The sequence below is a fragment of the Lytechinus pictus genome, chromosome 17 (assembly GCF_037042905.1).
Source record: "Lytechinus pictus isolate F3 Inbred chromosome 17, Lp3.0, whole genome shotgun sequence".
NCBI lineage: Eukaryota > Metazoa > Echinodermata > Echinoidea > Temnopleuroida > Toxopneustidae > Lytechinus > Lytechinus pictus.
Genome location: NC_087261.1, coordinates 6,308,330 through 6,330,253, shown reverse-complemented (window position 1 = coordinate 6,330,253; position 21,924 = coordinate 6,308,330). Strand labels below are relative to the sequence as shown.

At 38.9% G+C, this 21,924-nt stretch overlaps 1 protein-coding gene across 1 annotated transcript; it reads right to left on the bottom strand.

Annotated features, from left to right (window-relative positions):
- Window positions 1-426: 426 nt before the first annotated feature.
- LOC135157225 (uncharacterized) lies at window positions 427-9,252 on the bottom strand. Its single transcript, XM_064112173.1, has 2 exons — window positions 8,800-9,252; window positions 427-1,767 (listed from the first exon to the last, which is right to left on the bottom strand). Exons 1-2 carry the CDS (start codon window positions 9,250-9,252, stop codon window positions 427-429), a joined length of 1,794 nt encoding a protein of 597 aa, XP_063968243.1.
- Between the last annotated feature and the right edge of the window lie 12,672 nt (window positions 9,253-21,924).

Here is a 21,924-nt window from a genome sequence, read left to right as displayed (position 1 = left end):
TTGAATAATTTCCCCGGCAGAAGAAAGTATACCCCTTAAATAAGAACCTTGTCTGTTTGTTGCTCTGGGCTATGAAGCTTCAGGTGCTATGGCAGCTAACAGTGAACACGGTCCCTGTGCACATAAAAGAACAAACGTTTACACCAATGATGCAGTGTGCATAATACATAATCCTCTATCTCCCCCCAAGTCTTTGGCGTGTATTGTAGAGAAGATGGCAATACGGGAACGAAGACTGAAGAAGTCAAATTAACAAAGATGGTGCATCGTCGAAATGAGTCCATAAAGCTCCATGTATAAAATCAAGAACCGTGGGAATAACATAACTAACACTAAGTAACGCGAAAACAATGTGCAAAGTCAACACCAGTGCAAATAATATGAAACTCTTGAACGCAACACTAATGTCAGTTGAACTGGCTGATATCACATGGAATAGTCCGAGTGCCAGACAGGCTGTCTGGTGCGACGGGTAGAGCGCCGTGGTGCTGTAGGAGGGGTGCCAGGCGGAGAAGCAGTGATCGGTGCAGGAACCGGATCCAAGCCGGGGGCTGCTGGTGGTGTCTCAGGCGGCGTTGTGAGGGAGTCCTTCACGGTAGAGAGGGGATGCGTTCCACGAGGGGCATCCTTGGCTGCCTGCGGAGGTGAAGAAGCGGCAGAAGCAGGCTCAGGGGGGCGGCATGGGGCATCTGCAGTGCCGGTATGTCGCAGGGAGAGTGGCACCTGTCCCACACGGCTAGAGAGGGGTGCGGGTGCTGGACGGTGACGTAGAGAGATGTCTTCCTCCATAGTCAGTGGGGGTGGGTGCTGTTGCACAGGCACATATTTCCGAAGAAATTTCCTGTTGCGGAGGGTGACCCTCCCAGAACCATCTACTCGGATGACGTATTGGTCATACTGTCGAACTTCGATCACAGTCCCAGTTCTGTCCCACTTGAGTGGGTGTGGTCCTGTCTGATTCTGGAGGCGGACGTGGTCTCCGACGGCAAGGGGCAGGAGCCGTTTAGTATGCTCGGACCAACGTTCTGCGTCCCTCATGTGACGGGTACGAAGTGCTTCTTCCCGAGCTGCCAGGGTCTCGTGCCATGTGTTGTGTGGTGGATATTTGCCTGGGGCAATGGGGATGAAGTCTTGGATTGGATGGCCAAAGACACACATAGCCGGGGAGAGCCTGGTGTCCCTGTCAGGAGTGTTCCGGTACTGCAGCATAGCCCGTTGGAAGGTATCAGTGTCGAGGGCACCTGCAGGGCTGGTGTTGGACATGATGAGACGTTTCACGGATTTGACAGCCACCTCAGCACGACAGTTGCTATGTGGGCAAGCAACGGATGAAAGTCTGTGATGAATGCCCCAGTCCTTGAGAAAGCGGCGTGTGGCAGCCGCTGTAAATTCTGGGCCACCATCCGATGCTAGTTCATCCGGGATCCCGAAGGTGACGAATGTCCTCCGTAGGCAAGAGATGAGTCCAGTTGCCCCTTGACTGGACCTCTCAACGATGGGCCAATTGGAGTAGCGGTCCACGATGACCAGGTAGTTGCAGCCCTTGTAGTGAAAGAAATCGGCACAGATGCATTGGAAAGGGTAGGCCGGAGACAGCAACGGGGTCGGGGGTGCACGCGGGTCGGAGGGTGCGATCCTGTTGCATTGGTTGCACCGGGCACCGAGAGCTGTAATGACTGGAGTGATGTAGTCTGCAGGCACAGACCCTGATTGGAACTTTGATAAATAAGTGTGCCTCCACGCAAAGACTAGCACATACAAAACTTGCTGTTCCAATACAGGGTCTGCATAATCTTCCAAAAATCATTTCTCACGCTCCAAATCTGGCCCCACCTCCTTCTTTCAGAGTCACTTTCCATTGGCTAGTAAACATTGTCAATCAGCCTCCCAGGGGAACTGCTACCAGTGGCCAGTGAGAAGATAATTGATAACTCAGATAAGATTTAGCCAGTAGTTAATCCAACATAAACAATGTCCCATGCCCAGAAAACCCTCCAGGGATCTTGTGGTCTACATCCAAATGCAGAAATGAAATGGTCATTATAGGACCTACTGTATAATACCATAGGAAATAGTCACATATCCCTGCTAGAACAAATCTTCCAGTCCTAAGCAGGGAAGTACACGTAAGCTATAGAAATGTATATTTCTTGTATTGGCCCATTATAGTTTGTTCCAATACCAATACAGTTTCTTTATATATTTCTGTTGGGTCATTTTTTCACTTTATATAGGTTGGAACTTCCTTCATGTATTTTATTAGCCCTATGATAGATTATGAATATAACTAAGGATCAAGGACAAGTTCACCCAACAAAGAAGTTGATTTGAATAAAAAAAAGGAAAATCCAACATTTTATAACACTGAAAATGTCCTCAAAATCGAATGTTAAATAAGAAAGTTTAATCACATTTTAAAGTTTCGGTTAATTTCACATACAGTTTTCCACATCCTGGTCCGATTTGCAAATGAGGAGACTATCCACTTTTTTGCATTTGATTATGTGAAATATTATAATTTTCTCCTCATATCAAATGAAACAACGACCAATTCCTCCCTGAACATGTTGAATCAGCTTTTTTATTACTATGGTTCAGTTAACTTGGTCCTTATTGCACAATTTAAACAATAACAAACACATGATATAGTGAGTTAGGGTTATAAACTGTCTCGTTTGCATCCCAGGTGTGCATTGTGAAAAATAAGCGAAACTTTAAAATATCATACATTTCTTATTTTACGTCCGATTTTGATGAAATTTTCAGCCTAGCTAGTTTGATTTTCCTCTATTTACTCAAATAAAAAAATTATAGGGTGGACTTGACCTTTAAGATTTCATATAATTTGCACGAAGTCCATTTCTCTCAGTGGCTCTCATTTTTCTTCCCTATTCTCCACATTTATTTGATTCTATCTCATTACTCCTTAATCACTTTTCTTTTTTCTAGTTAAATATTATTACATCTTTAATTCCAATCTGTCGTTACAGCCAGGGCTGTTGGCAACAGAAAACTATGTGCAGGTTATAAATAGTAAAATTAAATTCAAATACTAAAAAAAAACAGTGAAGACTTTATATTCACAACTTAAAATGGCATGTAAAATGAGAAAGACAATGATGTCCCTCATTTTATACTTTTTTTTCTTCTTCTTTCATTAAAAAATAGTTTTAACGATATTTCAATGTTTACAGATTTGACATAAAAGACCAACTTGACCGAACATATTAAATGTTAGTACCATGGCAATGCCACATGTTTAGAAGAGAAAATTTTGCTTCACGTGACGATGAGGAGAAATTTGAAACATCAATATTCAATATATTAAAATACAAAAAAAAATAGTGAGTGATGTCGTCAGTCCCCTCATTTGCATACAGACCAACAGTGGCGTACTGTGGGTCACGGCATTGGGGGGGGGGGCACCAGCAAAAATTCTGAGCCACTTAGTGAGCGCGCTTCGTATGTATCTAACTGATCAAATAATACGAGCGCGAAGCGCGAGCTGAAAATGTTGGATATTCAGACCTAAAAAGGGACTCAAATTTTTGTAATGATTATACGTACCTGTCTCACTAAACAATGCGAGCGCGAAGCGCGAGCTGAAATTTTTGTATATATTGACCTCAAACGGAGATTTTAAGGATTTTATTTTAGGAATCCATTATAAGAGTATACATATCTCACCATAGTCATCTAATGCGAGTGCCAAGCTCTTGCTGATTTTGTTAGTATTGCATGCATCTAAACGCATTAAGCACTTGTCATGCTTGTTGTAATTGTAATCATCATTATACGCATCTCACTAATCAAATATTGCGAGCGCGAAGCGCGAACTGAAAATTTTGGATATTCAGACCTAAAAATGGACATTATAATCAAATTTGTGTAATCATTATACGAAGAGCGAGCTGAAAATTTTGTACATTCAGATCAGAAAAAGGGACATTTTAAGGACTGATTCTATAGGAACTCATGGAGGGCAGTTATACCTCACCAATCCACTAATTACGAACGTAAGCACGGACAGGAAATGTTTTATATTAAGACCTTAAAATTGGGCAATCGCTTTAAGTAGTCATGAAAAAGAAGCATACTATTGGGCATAAAACAATATCTCGAAGTGCGAAAAAATATATTTGGTGTATATTGACTTGAAAACGGGAGGTTTTAGTACAACAGGATTAGATATCTTCTTAAACAGACAATGCGAGCACCAGGAACAATGAAGACATAGGCCCTGAGTTAATGTTTCATAAAGTTATGAAAAAGATATTTCTTATGTAATATAACATAACATAATTATAATTTAACAAAACATCATAATGAACAATAATTTCTTCTTTCCCAGTACGTTTCTCTTCCTTTCTCACTCTTTTTCTCCTTTTCCTCGTTTTTTTTTTTTTTTTTTTTTTTTTTTGGGGGGGGGGGGGGTCAGCCGATTGGGGGGCACGTGCCCCCCCCTCCCGTAATTACGCCACTGCCGACCAGGATGTTCACAATTATTGTTGTGAAATACATCACAACTCCCTGGTGAAATGAAGCAAACATGTAAATTGTTATCACTTTCTTTTTTTCAGCGTTATGCTTGTGGGATTTTTCTCTTTTTACTCAAATCAACTTTGCTTATGATAAAAAATTGCACATGCACATCGATTAGGATGAAAATAAGGTACCAGTAATAAAGAAAATAAAAAATAAAGTTATAATGTAGGCAGTGGAAGCATGGGCGGGGCATAAGGATGAGTCTACACTAAATTTCTGGTGGGGAAATCCCTCCCAAACAAAAAGGAAACCTAAATGAATAAGAAAAAATGGGGGAAAGTCACGGGTGAAAAAAAAGGGAAAGGAGCCCCTGGTGGAGAAAGGATGTAAAAGACGGTTAACATTATAACTCTACCCGCCTTGCCGGGGGCGCGGGGGGGGGGGCAGTCAAATGTACTGCTGTACACATGACCAAATTATGTCCAACCCCCCTATAAACGAGTTTTCCTCTGTGTTGAAAATAACCCGCTAAACAAGTTTTTCGCGGGCTTCATTTTGCACATTTTGGCCCCTAAACGAGTTGTCGCCAGAATATGACACCTAAACAAGTTTTGTCTCAGGCCCAAACACTTTTCAGAAAGGAGGAGGAAAAGCCCCGAGGAAAAAACATACCGTGAACGCGTTTGGCTAGTCTAAAAAAAAACTTTGGAAAAAACATACCCTAGACTCTACGTTTGACCCCGCGATTGACCATTGACCAGTCTTTCAAAACCACCCCTATTTTGAAAATTTGTATTTTTGATACCCTAAACAAGTGCATGCGCGGTCCGCGTCCAAAACTTAAAAAATGCACCCCTTTAAACTATTTTCTTTTTTTGGCTACGCATGTGTACAGCAATATATTTCACTGCACCCCCCCCCCCCGCCACCTTGGCGCTACGCGCTCGCGATGCATGCCCAATTATTCACACAATTATAATGCTTTGTATAAAGAAGACTATAGGCCAAAACTACCATTGCTGTATTTCCCTGTAACGATAATTATGTGGATCCAGAGAGCCGGAGCGGCTCCGCACCCCCCCCCCCCCCCTTCTGCCGAAATAGGGGAAAAGGGTAAATAAAAAAGGAAGGAACAGACAAAAATACGAAAAAAAAATGAAGAGAAAAAATGTGAAGATGATATAAGGAGGGGAATAATTGGAAACAGAGAAACTGTCAGGTCATTAAAGGTCAAGTCCACCCCAGAAAAATGTTGATTTGAATAAATAGAGAAAAATCAAACTAGCAAAACGCTGAAAATTTCATCAAAATCGGATGAAATATAAGGAAGTTATGTCACTTTAAAGTTTTGCTTATTTTTCACAAAACAGTGATATCCACAACTCAAATGAGAAAGTTGATGATGTCCCTCACTCACTATTTCTTTTGTTTTTTATTGTTTGAATTATACAATATTTCATTTTTTATAGATTTGAAAATGAGGACCAACTTGACTGAATCATATAGTATTAAACAATGCTCATTCCACATGTTCAGGGGAGAATTAATCGTTGTTTCACTTGACAAGGAGAAAAATAGAATATTCCCTATTTCATATAATAGAATACAAAAGAAATAGTGAGTGGATGACGTCATCAGTCTCCTCATTTTCATACCCACCAGGATGTGCATATGTATTGACTATTTTGTGAAATTAAGCAAAAACTTTAAAATGTCATAACTTTCTTATTTTACATCCGATTTTGATGAAATTTTCAGTGTTATGTTTGTTGGATTTTTCTCTTTTTATTCAAATCAACTTTTCGTTGGGGTGGACTTGCCCTTTAAAGGACAAGTCCACCCCAACAATAACTTGATTTGAATAAAAAGAGAAAAATCCAACAAGCATAATGCTGAAAATTTCATCAAAATCGGATGTAAAATATGACATTTTAAAGTTTCACTTCATTTCACAAAACAGTTATATGCACACCTCGGTTGGCATGCAAATGAGGGAACTGATGACATCACTCATTATTTCTTTTGTATTTTAGTATATGAAATATGAAATATTCTAATTTTCTCCTCCTTGTCAAGTGAAACAAAGTTTTATTTCTCCCTGAACATGTGGAATTACCATTATTTTAACAGTTTATGGTTAAAGGACAAGTCCACCCCAACAAATAATTGATTTGAATAAAAAGAGAAAAATCCAACAAGCACAGCACTGAAAATTTCATCAAAATCGGATGTAAAATAAGAAAGTTATGACATTTTAAAGTTTCGCTTAATTTCACAAAACAGTTATATGCACATCCTGGTTGGTATGCAAATGAGGAGAGTGATGACGTCATCCACTCACTATTTCTTTTGTATTTTATTAAACGAAATATGAAATATTCTAATTATCTCCTCATTGTCAAGTGAAACAGTGATTAATTCCTCCCTGAACATGTGGAATTAGCATTGTTTAATACTATATGATTCAGTAAAGTCGGTCCCTATGGTTAAATCTGTAAAAAATTGAATATTGTATAATTCAAACAATAAAAAACAAAAGAAATAGTGAGTGATGGACATCATCGGCTGACTCATTTGCATGTCACTGAGTTGTGCATATCACTGTTTTGTGAAAAATAAGCAAAATTTTAAAATGTCATAACTTTCTTATTTTACACCCGAATTTGATGAAATTTTCAGCATTATATTAGTTTGAATTTTTCTCTATTTATTCAAATCAATATTTTGCTGGGATGGACTTGACCTTTAAGTTAAGTTGGTCCTTATTGTCAAATCTGTAAAAATTGAAATATTGTATTATTCAAACAATAAAAAACAAAAGAAATAATGAGTGATGGACATCACAGACTCTCATTTGCAAATCGCTGATTGTGCATTTAACTGTTTTGTGAAATATTAAGCGAAACTTTAAAAATTCATAACTTTCTTAATTTTACATCCAATTTCGATGAAATTTGCAGCGTTATAATTGTTTGATTTTTCTCTATTGATTCAAATCAACAATTTTCTGGGGTGGACTTGACCTTTAATGTTTTCATTTTTTTTTCTTTCGATCAGTATTTCAATTGATATATATAGGTTTTAGTAGTTTTGTATTTTCCAGGGTTTGTTCGGCTTTTTGCTGTCTCATTTTTAGTGTAATTTCTATAAAATGTTATTTCTTTCTTTTACCATTTTAAGTAATTGAGTTGGTGTTTAAGGTAAGAATGTTATGACATTAATTTTTCACAAAACATTGGGTTTAATGTTTATGCATTTGTACATGAAGGCCTACCTCCTGATCATCATGCAAATGAGAGAATTACCCATGTCACACATCATTTTCATTTGCATTATCTTATGATGTGAAATATTTCAATTCCTTCTGTTTGTAATCATATATTATGAAAAATTATTAATATGACTGAGCAAATTTGTACATGTGGAACCACAAAAGGCATATTGTAGATGAATATGAATTATTCGAGAGTATCTTTGATATCAAATTTAGTGAGTGTAAATTGATAAATGCTTTGCTGTTTTCCAATAACTATAGGGGAAAACAATCCCATATAAGCCTACAAACTAAAACTTGACAATTAAGATAATATCAACAAAATTGATATTGATGTTGCAGTTTTGGAGAATATTTCCCGAACTTTCTTTGCCTTCTAATGCCTATACATGTAGGATAAAATGTTATGCCTGCGCTGTCAAAGATTATTTTTGTTTGATAAAACTTTGCTGTACAGTGTTAATTATAAGCAACGAAAAGGGCTTTGTTTAAAAAAAAACACTGTGTGATCCAAAGGAATAAACATACCAACATGCACAATTAAAAAAACTATCAAGATTCAAAAAGAGAGAAAGCAACATTTATTTATCAGGGATTCAGGGACCATGGCAAGACATTTGCCATATATGTATGCCACTATGCTATTGCATAATGCTAGACTGGAGTTTCAATAAGGAGTATAAGTGCGATGCAGGGGATGCAGCGTGTAATTAAACAAACACCAGTTGATCTCCTGCCCAGCAGGTGACTGGCCCAAATGACCAGCTAGTGGGAGGAGAGTTCAGAGAGGGAATGTCATGGTAACAAACTCACAATGATTGACATAGCAAAATTTGTGCCCAACTTCCAAAGATGAAGCAGACCCTGAGCGAGAGAGCCTTCAGTACACAAGGCATGAGTAGGCTGCACATTCAGACCCTTAACTCGAGTGAAGGGTTTGCCCAGCAGACTAGGAGTGATGCCAGGCCAAAAGACTGAGGACTCCGCTCTGGCTGTCATAGAAGTTACTCCTTGTGCGCAGCATGCAGATGAGCCAATACTTCCTCCCGGAGTGATGGTGGTATGACAATGCGGTCTTTGTAGAGGATGACACCATCACTTGTATAAAGGTCGTCACGGAATGGGAAATATTCGCGGAGAGGTGAGGGGAGCTCATGACGAAACTCCGGCATGCCAGCTTCAACAGCATCGAGTAGTGCTTGCATGTTGTCGTCACTAGTTGTGGCAGTACGGACCCGGTCCCATGTGACTGACTTCAAGTGGAGGGACTCCAGGGCACACATAGCAGAGGAAAGCGTGCAAATCCCGACAGTGTCCTCTTGTGGGGCCATGGTTCGGAGGCCTGTCATGAGTGATTCGGAGTGCAGGAACATGGCAGGGGTCAAAGAGATTGTAGCGATGTCATCAGGGAGGTGCAACTTCTCTGGCTCACCGGTCGGGTGTCTTGAGAGACAATCTGTGGCACGGTGTCTGACGCCTGGAATGTGGACCATACGGAACTTGTATCGCAGGATTTTTTCCTTCAAATTCCTCAGGCGGGGATTTGGGATGTCTTGTAGGGCGCGATCGGTAAAGATCTTGAGGAGGGGCTTGTGATCGACAGCTATGGTGAGGTCCTCACATCCCAAGACAAAGTATCTCACCTTGTCCAGGGCAACAGCTACGGCTAGGGCTTCGCCTTCCACTGGAGCATAGCGTGCCTCAGCGGCATGGGTGAATCTGCTCTGATCACAAGGGTGATCTTCCAGCCCATATTGCAGCAGAAGGGTTCAGTGTTTTTGCAGCTGCAGTGTTTTTGTAGGAGCCAGAATCCGATGCCATTCTTGGACCAGTCTGTCGCGAGGCAGGTGGGTTTGTGTGGATCAAAAATGCGCACGCCTTCCTCAATCTCGCTGGCAATGGTGGCTTTGGACTCGTCGAAAGCTGTCTGGAGTGCTGTGGTCCATATTAAGGGTGTGTTGGGCTTCAAGAGGTCACGGAATGGGAGCATCTTCTCAGCCATACTGAAGGCGTAGGACACTTGATTGACAAGGCCAAACCAGGAGCGCACGTCTGTGATGCCGGTGGGCGTTGGGAATTCAAGGATGGCTTTCAAGTACTTCTCACATGGGCGAACACTGTCAGGGGTGATCTCAAAGCCAGCAAATTCGACGATATCCGTACCGAAGGTGAACTTCCTAGGATTGAGGGTAATCCCGTTGCGGCCGCAGATATCCAGCCATTCAACAGCCTGGAAGAAACTGTCTTCCACCGTGTCAGCCCACAGGAGGACGTCGTCGACGCATTTTGTCTTATTTTGGATGCCCGAGACAATTTCATCATACCGCCTGGTGTATCCATCTCCGGAGGCAATGTAGCCCTGAGGGGCTGTCTTGTAACGGTACCTGCCCCATGGGGTAATGAAAGTGGTGAGGTGTTGGTCCTCTGGGCATATGGGGACGCTGTGGTAACCATTCCATGCATCTAATACCGTCTTCTTCTTCCCATGAGGGACAGAGCGGGCCTGAATGAAGGGTGATGGTGTATGGTGCGTTTCACGTGTAGCATGGACGTTGAGGGCCTGAAAGTCGACTGTTCGACGCGGTTTACCATCCTTCTTAGCACACACTACCATCCTGTGGCACCATGTAACAGGCTCCCCAATGGGTACAGGTTCCAGCACGCCCAACTGCACATCATGATTCAAATCAGCCTTGACGGCATCACGCCAATGGAGTGGGACCGGCACAGGTGTGTGATGAGCGACGGGTTCCGCATTTGAGTCTACCATCAATTTCATCGGGGGGCTATCCATGAGTGGCAAGGGCTGATGCTCACAGGTATTGAATGTGCTGGACTGGTAGTAATCTAGGAGATACTGTTGGAGCTTCTCACAGTTTGCGTCAGGATCGTAATGCCGCCCTCAGTTGCGGTGTGCATCGCCATGGTGACAGGAATGAGGTCTTGATGACGTAACCCAAGGCGGCGTAGGACCTTTAACCCGGCGAGGCAGCTCTGACACCCAGTGTCCGCCATAGCTGGGATGGCGCTGGTTTGTGAGGGGGATGACAGGTTAAACCCGAGGGCTCGATAGTCCTCCGGAACAGCCCTTACAGTCACATTGAGGTATGGCTGAGGAGTTGATCTCTTCCTGTGCCATGCTTGGGAAATGTCATCATATACGTGGTGATCAATGGGGAGGCCATGTGATTGTCCTAGGTCACGGATAGCACAAAGGGTATCGAAGATGGCCCCCTCCTGCTCACCCGAGGAGGTCGACTGTGACGTTTTTGGCTTGCCCTTGGTGCGGCAGACGTCCTCCACGTGGTGGAACTTGTCGCAGTGACCACATTTCTGTCCATTGGCCAGGCACTGCATCTTGCGGACACGAGCTGGGGCACTCCGTCCGTGTCCTTTCTTGCCACAGTAGGCACACAGTTCCTGTTTGTCCTTGGGTCCTGGGTGCGCCTGCTTAGCTTTCCTATAGGAGGAGCTACTGGCCGTTTCCGTGTGTGAGTCGAGGAGAGAGGAGGCAGAGCGTTTACCAGCCTCTTTCGCTTCAATGAACTGGAAAACCTCTTCCAGGCCCATGTCTTGGTTTTTGTCCCCTAAAAGATCGAGCTGGATTTCAGAATCGGCGATTCCCCTGGTAAGCACATCCCGCATGATTGCGTCAGTGTAATTGACGTCAGCATTACAGGCAGGGCAAGCTATGATGAATTTGCAAATATCTGCTTGTCCCCGCAGACGGGCGCCGAAGCTGCGAACTGTCTCGTCCCTGTCTTGACGCATGTTGTGGAGTGTCACGCGGGCAACCATGGTGTTCTCCTCTCGTACGGCAAGCTCCTTGATGGCTGTCAGCACCTCATCCTCAGTTTTGTTGGTGAGGCTACCACCAGCAGCCCGTGTGAGGTCCTTCCGTAGGGGCTCGTCACAACATTCCAGAAGCTGGACAACTTTGTCTTTCCCAGTGATCTTAGTGGCATCAACGTAGTCGGACCACCGCGACTTGAAGTCCGCCCATTCCTCGCTGGTGCCAGCAGCAGCAATCGTTGTTCTCTTGACCTTCTCGACCTTGGCGGCTTGTCCAGAGGTGTGAATGGTACTGTGGGCAGTTAGAAGGGCAGCTACGATGACAGCATCAAGGTCTGGTGTGGCGTAGTCACAGCCGGGAATTGGGCAGTTAACGGTAGGCATGTTTGAGAGTTGACCGTGTTCATAAATAAGAACCTTGTCTGTTTGTTGATCTGGGCTTTGAAGCTTCAGGTGCTATGGCAGCTAACAATGAACACGGTCCCTGTGCACATAAAAGAACAAACGTTTACACCAATGATGCAGTGTGCATAATACATAATCCTCTACCCCTGAGTGAAAATTTAGCTTCGGGGGGGGGGTGAAATGTCATTCATCAAAAAGATAGGCCAGGCAATACATTACATAGGTTACAGGGGCCGCGGAACCGGGGGGCTGGGGGGGGGCTTCAGCCCCCCCCCCCCCCACTTTTTTCCAAAACCGTGTACAAAAACGTAAATATGATTGTGATTTTTAGCATGGTCAGCTCCCCACTTTTGGCTCAGCCCCCCCCCCCCCCCCCACTTTGAAAACCGTTCCGCGGCCCCTGGGTTATGTAGATTGTAATCGGTGATAGGTCAGTACGCCACCACGTGACCATAGCTGCAAGGATCACATTGTCGTTATATTCTTGGTTTTGACGTCACTTCAGTGAATATAACTGCGTCGTATTGTAAACTGCGGCGTTTTTATATTCACTAAGGTGACGTCACTCGCTTTCTATAAGTTGCGTAATCGGGAAGTTTATTTAATGTATTACACGTAGATTGCATCGATTGCACTTTTATTTTAAGATATCCCCCTCCCCCCGAAAGCTGGCGATCTGCCCCTGAAAATAGAAAAAAAAGAAAATCGGCTCGCCGCTTCGCAGTCCGTGGGTGATGGTCCTTAATTCCGGTAGACCCAACTCCTCCCCCCCCCCCCCCCTTGGAAAAATAAGTTAGATCCGCCACTGAATAATACTAATGATTTATGTGATCTTTACATTATTCATCATTCTGCACAGATCAATGCTTGGTAATTCGAGGTAATCTTAAATCTTATCCATTTAAGAAGATTGAAAGCTCTAGAACTCGAATCGCATTCACACACATTGGTCAAGAAGTCGTCATAATTCTAGCAAATGAACAGATGGAAGTCGCGGTATTCGGTGAGTACTACGGAGCCTTTGCCATCAACTTGACGACTTGGCGAGATAGATTATCGTGCCATGTCGACTTGTATAAAGTTATATGTCGACATGTTGAGATACGTGATCTTGCCAAGTCGACCTTTAAAAAGTTATATGTCAACATGGCGAGATATTTTATCTTGACAAGTTGACTTATAAAAAGTTTTATGTCAACTTGGCGAGATACATTATTTGGACTCTCGCCGGGCTTCGGACACGTCATATCTCGCCATGTTTTATAAGTCGACTTGGCAAGATGAAACATCTTGCCATGTTGACATATACCGTTTTATAAGTCAACTTGGCAAGATCACGTATGTCGACATATAACTTTTTACATGTCGACTTGGCGAGATAACGTATCTCGCCATGTCGACATGAAAAGGTTATTATGTCGACATGGCAAGATAAAGTATCTCGCCAAGTCGTCAAGTCGATGGCACTTTAAAGGCTCCGTACTCAAGGGACCAAAATCTCAAAATTTTTACCTTGCATGCTTGATATAACCTCTGTAACACATTTGGTTCTTTCATGTTAATTTCGATAAAAAAAATAATGAAATCCTAAGGTTTCGACATGGTTATGAAAGGCTTGACACTTAATTCGTAATGGCTCGATAACCGATTTTATCACGCAGCTTCATGTATAGACTGCATACAAATACTTTGTTAAGATCGATACCCTTTCATTTGAATAAATGATAGCACTCTACTATACCTTCTAATATAATATAGTATAAGTACATACGATTTTACAGTTCTCATACGATGGCGTAATCCGAACCGAGCAGTTGGGTGTGAAGGTGTGTGTGTGTGTGGGTGTGTGTGTGTGGAAGGGGGTGATAGCAATTGATATACTGAAATGAACATCAAAATATTTAGTAGTACCCTCAAAAGGGCGGGCTGTGTCGACGGGGGGGGGGGGGCATTAAAGGCCTATAACTATCTTTTATGGCTATATTGTAATGGTTTTATTGGGTTTGGTGTAAAAGTGGCGGAGGTAGAAAACAACAATCATTCATATCTAGATTTTTGACATCTGCAAATCTGTTTATTTTTAATTGAGTGTTCGAGTTTTATAACATGTTAACAAACATATTAAAAAACAATCACAATGCAACAAGTCAATAAATATAAATAATATAATAATATCAATAGAAATAGTAATGATAATTTTAATAATAATAATAGTAATAAAAAGTAATAATTAGAAGAAGAATGAAAGTGTATAAAATGTGATATTAACCGAAATAATTATAAGGAAAAATTTAGTTGAGAAAATAGCTGGGACGGGTCCAGTGTATTTTCATTACGAAATGGAGGCACACACCTAGGCCTCAATGTTTCTCCGCTATGTCGTCAATCTTTACACAGTGGTATGCGAGGATTACCGGTACGTCGGCGTGGGAAAGTGGACCCGTAATACAAAACCTATAGATGTCAAAGAAGAGGATGAAAATATGAAATGTGATGGCAGCGGTGAAAACCGATATTGGATCGATTTCAAGAACCAGTCTTACAAGTTGGGCCACATTGGCGATCCTCAACCTCTCATACAGTGGAACGACACCCGAGGTTTTAATTATAACATCGAGAAAGTTGGACTCACTAAAAACGTGTTTAATGAAAGATATTCGTTTACTACTTCTGTGAATTTCGACATTCCATGTGATAACTAAGATCATGGAGAAAAAATGACTTGTCTCGTCCGATACGCTTTTTTTATTCGTTAAGTATTATTGTGTAAATACATTTAAAATTGTATTAATCATTTGTCATATTGAAATTTATTTAATACCCTTTTCCCCAATGGCATACTACTTCTATGAATTTCCACATTCCAAGTGATAACTAAGATCATGGAAAGAAAAATAAACTATCTTGTTTATTACTCTTTTTTTATTCAATTCTTGTGTAGTGTTTTTAAAATTGATGTATTTATTTACTATATTGCATTCTACACTTTTCCTTCAATGTTAGTTATTTGAAAACTACTTCTATGAATTTTGACATTCCATAAACTAATATCGTGTTATAGTGTAAATATTTTTGAAGTCGATGTATTTATTCTTGGAGGTGCCGTGGCCGAGTGGTCTAAGCTAGGTGCCTGGCTACACATGTAAAGTCCGTGGCTCGATCCCCGGCCGCGGCACCTACATGTATGCCCGTTTTAGCAAGGCATTTAATCTACATTGCTCTTTTATCCTGTTTTCAAATAAATGGAAATGCTATATGCATTATTGGTAACTAGGTGTGCACTTAATTGTAAAATAATAATAATAATAATTAAAGGGGAATCCAGCCTTGGCCATAAATGTTGTGTTGGGAAGGAGAAAAATAAATTAAACAGAATGGTGAAAGTTTGAAAGAAATCGGACAAGCAATAAAAAAGTTATAGCTGCTTTAAAATTGAGATCACTAATAGTATGTAGATTTCAAATTGGCAACTGGGTAAGTTTATTATGACATGGGGCAAGGACAACTTTCCCATAGGCCATGTACTTTATTATCAGGGGTTTGTGGTTTTCTCCTAAGTACCAATTCCCCTGGGGCAGTAATGTAAATATAACCCAGGTAGTATATTGTTTTATGTCATCATGAAAGAAAAATATAATTTGAAATAAAACTTTTGGGAAAAATTACATTTTAGCCATAATATGTATTGGAGTACATAGAAGAGTAGTCCTTGCCTTACATCACTATGACATCCCATATGCGGCCAATTTGAAGTCTCCATGGGTATAGTGATTACCAATATTTACAACTTTTAAAAATTCATAACATTCTTGTTGTTTGTCCAATATTGTTCAAACTTTCACCTATCAACTTGTCTGATTTTTCTCTTTCTTATAAAAACAAGTTTTTATTTGGGTTGGATTCCCCTTTAATCATTCTTCATATTGGAATTTATATAACTACTCCACCCCCCCCAAAAAAAAAATAATAGACAGATATTTAATTACTACTTCTTTGAATTTCGACATTCATGTGATAACTAAGATAATGGAGAGAAAAATATCTTGTCTTGTTTGATACTCTTTTTTATTCATTAAATAATATTGTGTAAGTATATTTGAAATTATAGTATTTATTCATTAATTAATCATTTGTCATGTTGAAATTTATTTAATACCCTTTTCCCCAATGTCATACTTCTATGAATTTCCACATTCCATGTGATAACTAAGATCATGGAAAGAAAAATAAATTATCTTGTTTATTACTCTTTTTTATTCATTTCTTGTGTAAATGTTAACATTTATGTAATTATTCACTTATTATTCATTTGTCTTATTGCATTCTACACTATTACGTCAATGTTAGTTATTTGAAAACTACTATGAATTTTGACATTCCATGTAATAACTAATATCGTCTTATAGTGTAAATATTTTTGAAATTGGTGTATTTATTCATTAATTAATCATTCTTCATATTGGAATCTATATAAATACTCCACCCCCCCTCAAAAAAAGACAAATATTTCATTACTACTTCTTTGAATTTCGACATTCATGTGATAACAGAGAATATGACTGCATGTCCTCAGTTCAATAGAAATGATTCACTAGTGATTATTCAATATGAATTATTATTCAATAAAATTGTTCAATAGTGATTCAAGTATAAAGTTCACATTAGGTAGAATTTCATACGAGTAAAAAGCAAACTTCTCACCTGTTGATACTGTAGATATCGTGTAATGTGATCTCAAAATTGTATAAAATAAATACACAGCAAAAACTGTGGTGTTAACCGGTGTACATAGAGGACCACACCAGTTGTTTTACACCGGTGTTAAATTGGTGGTGTTAGTTTAACACCCATAGGTGTTATTGCAACACCTTTGGTTGTTACATTTACACTCTTTGGTGTTATGTTCAATCTCTAGGGCGTAATTTTAACACCTCAGGGTGTGGTCCTCTATTAACACCAACTGGTGTCAGTTTTTAAACCACAGTTTTTACAGTGTATAAATAAAAATATACTATCCTTGTTCATTTCATATCAACATTCCATTGACAGCCTTTCCGTTCTTCACATAATCTCCCTCTTTAGAAGTGTGTCCTGCATTTCTTTCTTTCTTATTGCACCCTATTGCAGCCTATTGCATTGTTGGTAATTCAAGCATTGCACACAGATAAGTCCTTTCAACTAATATTTATTTAAAGATCAAGTCCACCTCAGGGAAATGTTGATTTTAATCAATAGAGAAAAATCAGACAAGCACAATGCTGAAAATTTCATCAAAATCGGATGTAAAATAAGAAAGTTATGACATTTCAAAGTTTCGCTTATTTTTAACAAAATAGTTATATTAACGAGCCAGTTACATCCAAATGAGAGAGTCGATGATGTCACTCACTAACTATTTCTTTTGTTTTTTTTATTGTTTGAATTATACAATATTTCAATTTTTTATGAATTCGACGATAAGGACCTCCTTGCCTGAAGCACAAAATGTTAAAATAATGGAATTCCACGTGTTCAGGGAGGAATGAAACTTCATTTCACATGACAATGACGAGAAAATAAAAATATTTCATATTTCATATAATAAAATACAAAAGAAATAGTGAGTGATGTCATCAGTTCCTCATTTGCATACCGACTGATATGTGCATATAACTGTTTTGTGAAATGAAGCGAAACTTTAAAATGCCATAACTTTCTTAGTTTACATCCGATTTTGATGAAATTTTCAGTGTTATGCTTGTTGAATATTTCTCTTTTTATTCAAATCAAGTTTTTGTTGGGGTGGACTTGTCCTTTAATAATCCTTTTCCAAGCTTCCCTCTTTACATCCCACCTGGCAGGGAACACTTTTTTGTGCTTGGATTAACATGGCAGGCCATGAATGAAACATTTATATGTATATATATATCATAGACTACTGACCTGAAATGGAATTGAATTGTATGATCAATTATTCACAGCATTGTTGGGGATGATGCCATCTAGTTTTAATGAAACTTCTGTGTGGTCGTGGCCTTATACCATAATAAACAGTCTCATGTTGGTATATATCAATATAGACCAGTTCGTAGTTACTTCAGGGACAATTTTGGTCAAATGACCTTTCATTTCTTTCAATATGATAGGCAGATATCAAAGCAAAATATTACGTAAGCATGCCTTACATAGCAGGATGAAGAAATTGAATGGACCAGGTGACGAGAAGAGCACACCAATGAACACTTCATGAATGTATTTGTTGCATTCCTATTTTGAATGTTTCACTTCTTTTTTCCCCTTCCTCTACCCATCCCCCCACCCCCATCTCCCCCCCCCCTCTCTCTCTCTCTCTCTCTCTCTCTCAAAGTAAACAGAGCATACAAAGGTTGTTGTTTTTTCTTGAAAACAGTAAATATATTATCAACTGCCTTGCAGCAATCATAGGCATTATTATTGCCATTACTCATCAATTTCACATTGTTATAGTTAATTACAGATTAGCACATTATCATACTTTGTAAATTTGTTCAATCAATCCACATACGCCTACAATTGACAAAAAGATTGGTGTAATCAAAATAAATTATGTTTGTCTATGTACATAATCACCTTTATAAATACCAATTAAGAACTACAATAATGACTACAATATCATTGACATAAACTATAAAATAAACTAGAATAAAATTATGAGAAATAGAACAATACGATGGATTCATAATGATCATGCATCTCTGATTATGTGAATACAATCTGGGTAATATGTCCCTGAGAATAATAAAAAGAGAACCTATCAAACTGTATTGTTTGTGGGTAAAGAGGGCGCTGTCTAACATTTGTCAGTTTCTCTCTTGATTTGTACCTATTATATATAAACCAATTCTGCTTGGGAGCAATTTCTTATGGTAATTTCAAACTGGGTGCTTCAAGCAAGAAATTATACCCCCCCCCCCCCCATTTCATGCAATGGTTGAGTTTTGGCATACACCATCCTGTGACCAACAGGAGAAACTTTTAATTATTTGATTGTCTCTGGTAGTCTTATTTCATCAGCTATTTGTTAGTGTCATGTCTGGGGGGGGGGGTTGAAATGAGCCCATGCCTATAAAGAGAAATTGAGGTATTAACATAGCCAAATACCTAACTCGGTACATAACCAATACATTTTTTTCTTAATTTTCTATAATATATAATGGAAGTTGCTAACTTATGTTGACGTATTTCGTAATACCAGGATCAACTGAAGGTAATAAATACAAAGCCCTCTAAATGAAACTAAACCTTTCCCATGGAGTCTGATTTCATCCAATGCCACAATATTTTCTGATTCAATAATCACATAAAAAACATTTAGTAGCACAACCACTCTCCTGAAGAAGACAAGAACCCACATACTTGTCGAAACGCCGAGTTTGGGTGGTCGTTTTCAGGGCCAACATTTGCCCACGACAGATGCATGGTGTACCGTGAAACCCACTACACTCCAGAACAACCATAAACACCATTGGGAATGTTGTTTATCAATTCTGATCTTCCAACTCTTGCTCCACAGAAAGAAAACAATGTTCATTGTATCTACAACTCGGGGTCTTATTCCTATAAAAATGGATTCATTCATCCACTTCAATCCAGTCTATTGAAAAAGATTTGTTCACATTCGTTCCATGTCAGTATAGTATCTGACTGCTGGCGAGCAGGTTTCCACATACAGTATTGGAGTCCTAAATGGACTACGATACATGTACTAGAAAAGGTGAAGGTAGTTTTGCAAAGTTTACAATCACTAGGACAAACATAATTCCAAAGTAATTCCTACCCACAAACACTAATGAATTCATAAACACGAACCATAGACTAAAGACATTTCAGTCAGTGCTAATTATGACTTTACAAGATAATACAATGAGCATTAAATATTTCAATAAATTAAATAACTACATGTATATACATCACGATCTATGGAGACACAATTATCAAATCAAGAAAGAAAATAATTTCAGTATAACCATTATTTCATTTTTAACAATTATTTAAAAAAATCATTTCATCAATCCAACAAATCATCAGAAAATCTTTACATACGTATTTCTACTTTTTTTTTAACAGAAACTTGTAATTGTACATTCAACATATAACCACAAAATTGGTATTCCTCACATTTTATTTACAAAAATCTTGCACAGGCAACTAACATGTACCACAAAGCTTTTTGCCTAAGAATTAATGAATTAAAACACATAATTTTCCACTTTTGTATACTTCAGTTAGTTAATTTTTGACCTTGCTAAAAATATTTAAATTTCATTACTTTATGATTCTTGGTTTCAATTTTTTCAAACAAACATTCACTTTGCATGAAAACATTTCTCATCTCCATTCAAAAGTAATGGAAGAATCATATTGGTCATAAGCTGATAAGCTTTGTGAAAAGTGGGTATTAAATCTATCTTTGGGAGTGTGTCAAGAATCATCTTCAGTGTTTTTTCACTGACAAAATTGCTCTGAGCCAATCAGATGCAAGGATATCAGCAGCTTATAACAAATAGTGAAAATCATGGTGGTTTGTTTAATGAAATGCTCCTCAGAACACTCATCACAGATTGTGTTACTTATTTACTCACCTACGAGTGGTGCTAAAAAAATCCCCATCAGAAAATTGACATAATTTAAAGTGTTCAACTTCTGCCCTTTTTCAGATATTTCAATATTTCAAGTCAGGTGATAAAATATTACATTCAATAAAGTTTGTTTCTCTGGGCTCGCTGAACACTGTAGTGTTGTTGTCTCAACACTCCGCATGATGGAGTGCATTTTGTGGAGGAGTTCACTAACTTTTGAGCACATAACTGCATTTCCAAGTCAACTTCAAATTAATTTAATAAATAGGATTAAACGAATGATTATAATAAATACACATATATATGTAATCATGAACAACTAATATTTTTCTGAAGACAACATTAAGATTGTCTTATTATCAATGACAATTCAATCTCATATTTCCGGATGACACAATAAAATTGCTCATGTCTTGAATCCGAGTAAATATTAGCACCCTTCTTCAAGTAAACCAGCAAAACTTTGGGCTGTGTTGAAAGCACCTCAAGAAAAATATTAAAAAAGGAGACAAATACTGATTCTCAACCTCATGAAATATACATAGATGCTGACAGAATGAAGTATGTAATACTGGATTGTCTTAATGTGCTTTATGCAAATGCTTTCAAAGAATTTCAGCACCTGTTGGGCATTGTAATGCAGATAATGTACATGTGTTTCATAAATAAACCTTTACAAAAAAAAGGAAGCCAGATATATTGTTTATATAGGCAGTTGGACTACTTCCCACATAGATTTATGCCACATGTCTGAGCCCATTTGGCCCACTACCAATTCAGTCTGATTGCATTTTGCTCTACACTACAATTCGTCTAACACCAGTCTACTTCTCATCTGGTATAATGCTCAGATGGTCAAATTTCCACTTCAGCTTCATTCAGTGGTGTTTATTCAACAAAATGGGCAAAACCCGAATGGGAATTAGAGAAACGAGACAATAATAGTAAATTCAACCAAACGGTTAGTAGCTAGACCAAATCGCAATTATTGATATACCCAAAGCACTTACAATCATTTTGATGGTAGATGCACAGAAGCCTCATGACATAAAATTCTAGTAATTCCCATAGTAAAGGGACTGCATGATTAGAAGAAAAAAACATGAACTTCCTGTACAAGTATCAATATGACATTCAAATATATCATTTGAAAGCAAATTCTAAAAAAAATTGAAACAAGAAGTGATTATATTTACACAATATATTGAAAATAAGAAAGCACACCATATTCAGCATTTTTAGCAAAAGATAAATGATAAACGCTGTCACAATCTTACAAAAATGAAGTTAATAATGAACTGTACTGAAATTGATATACTCTACCTATAAAAACACAGTGTAACACCTTGGTAAAACTTGGCGGTGTTATGA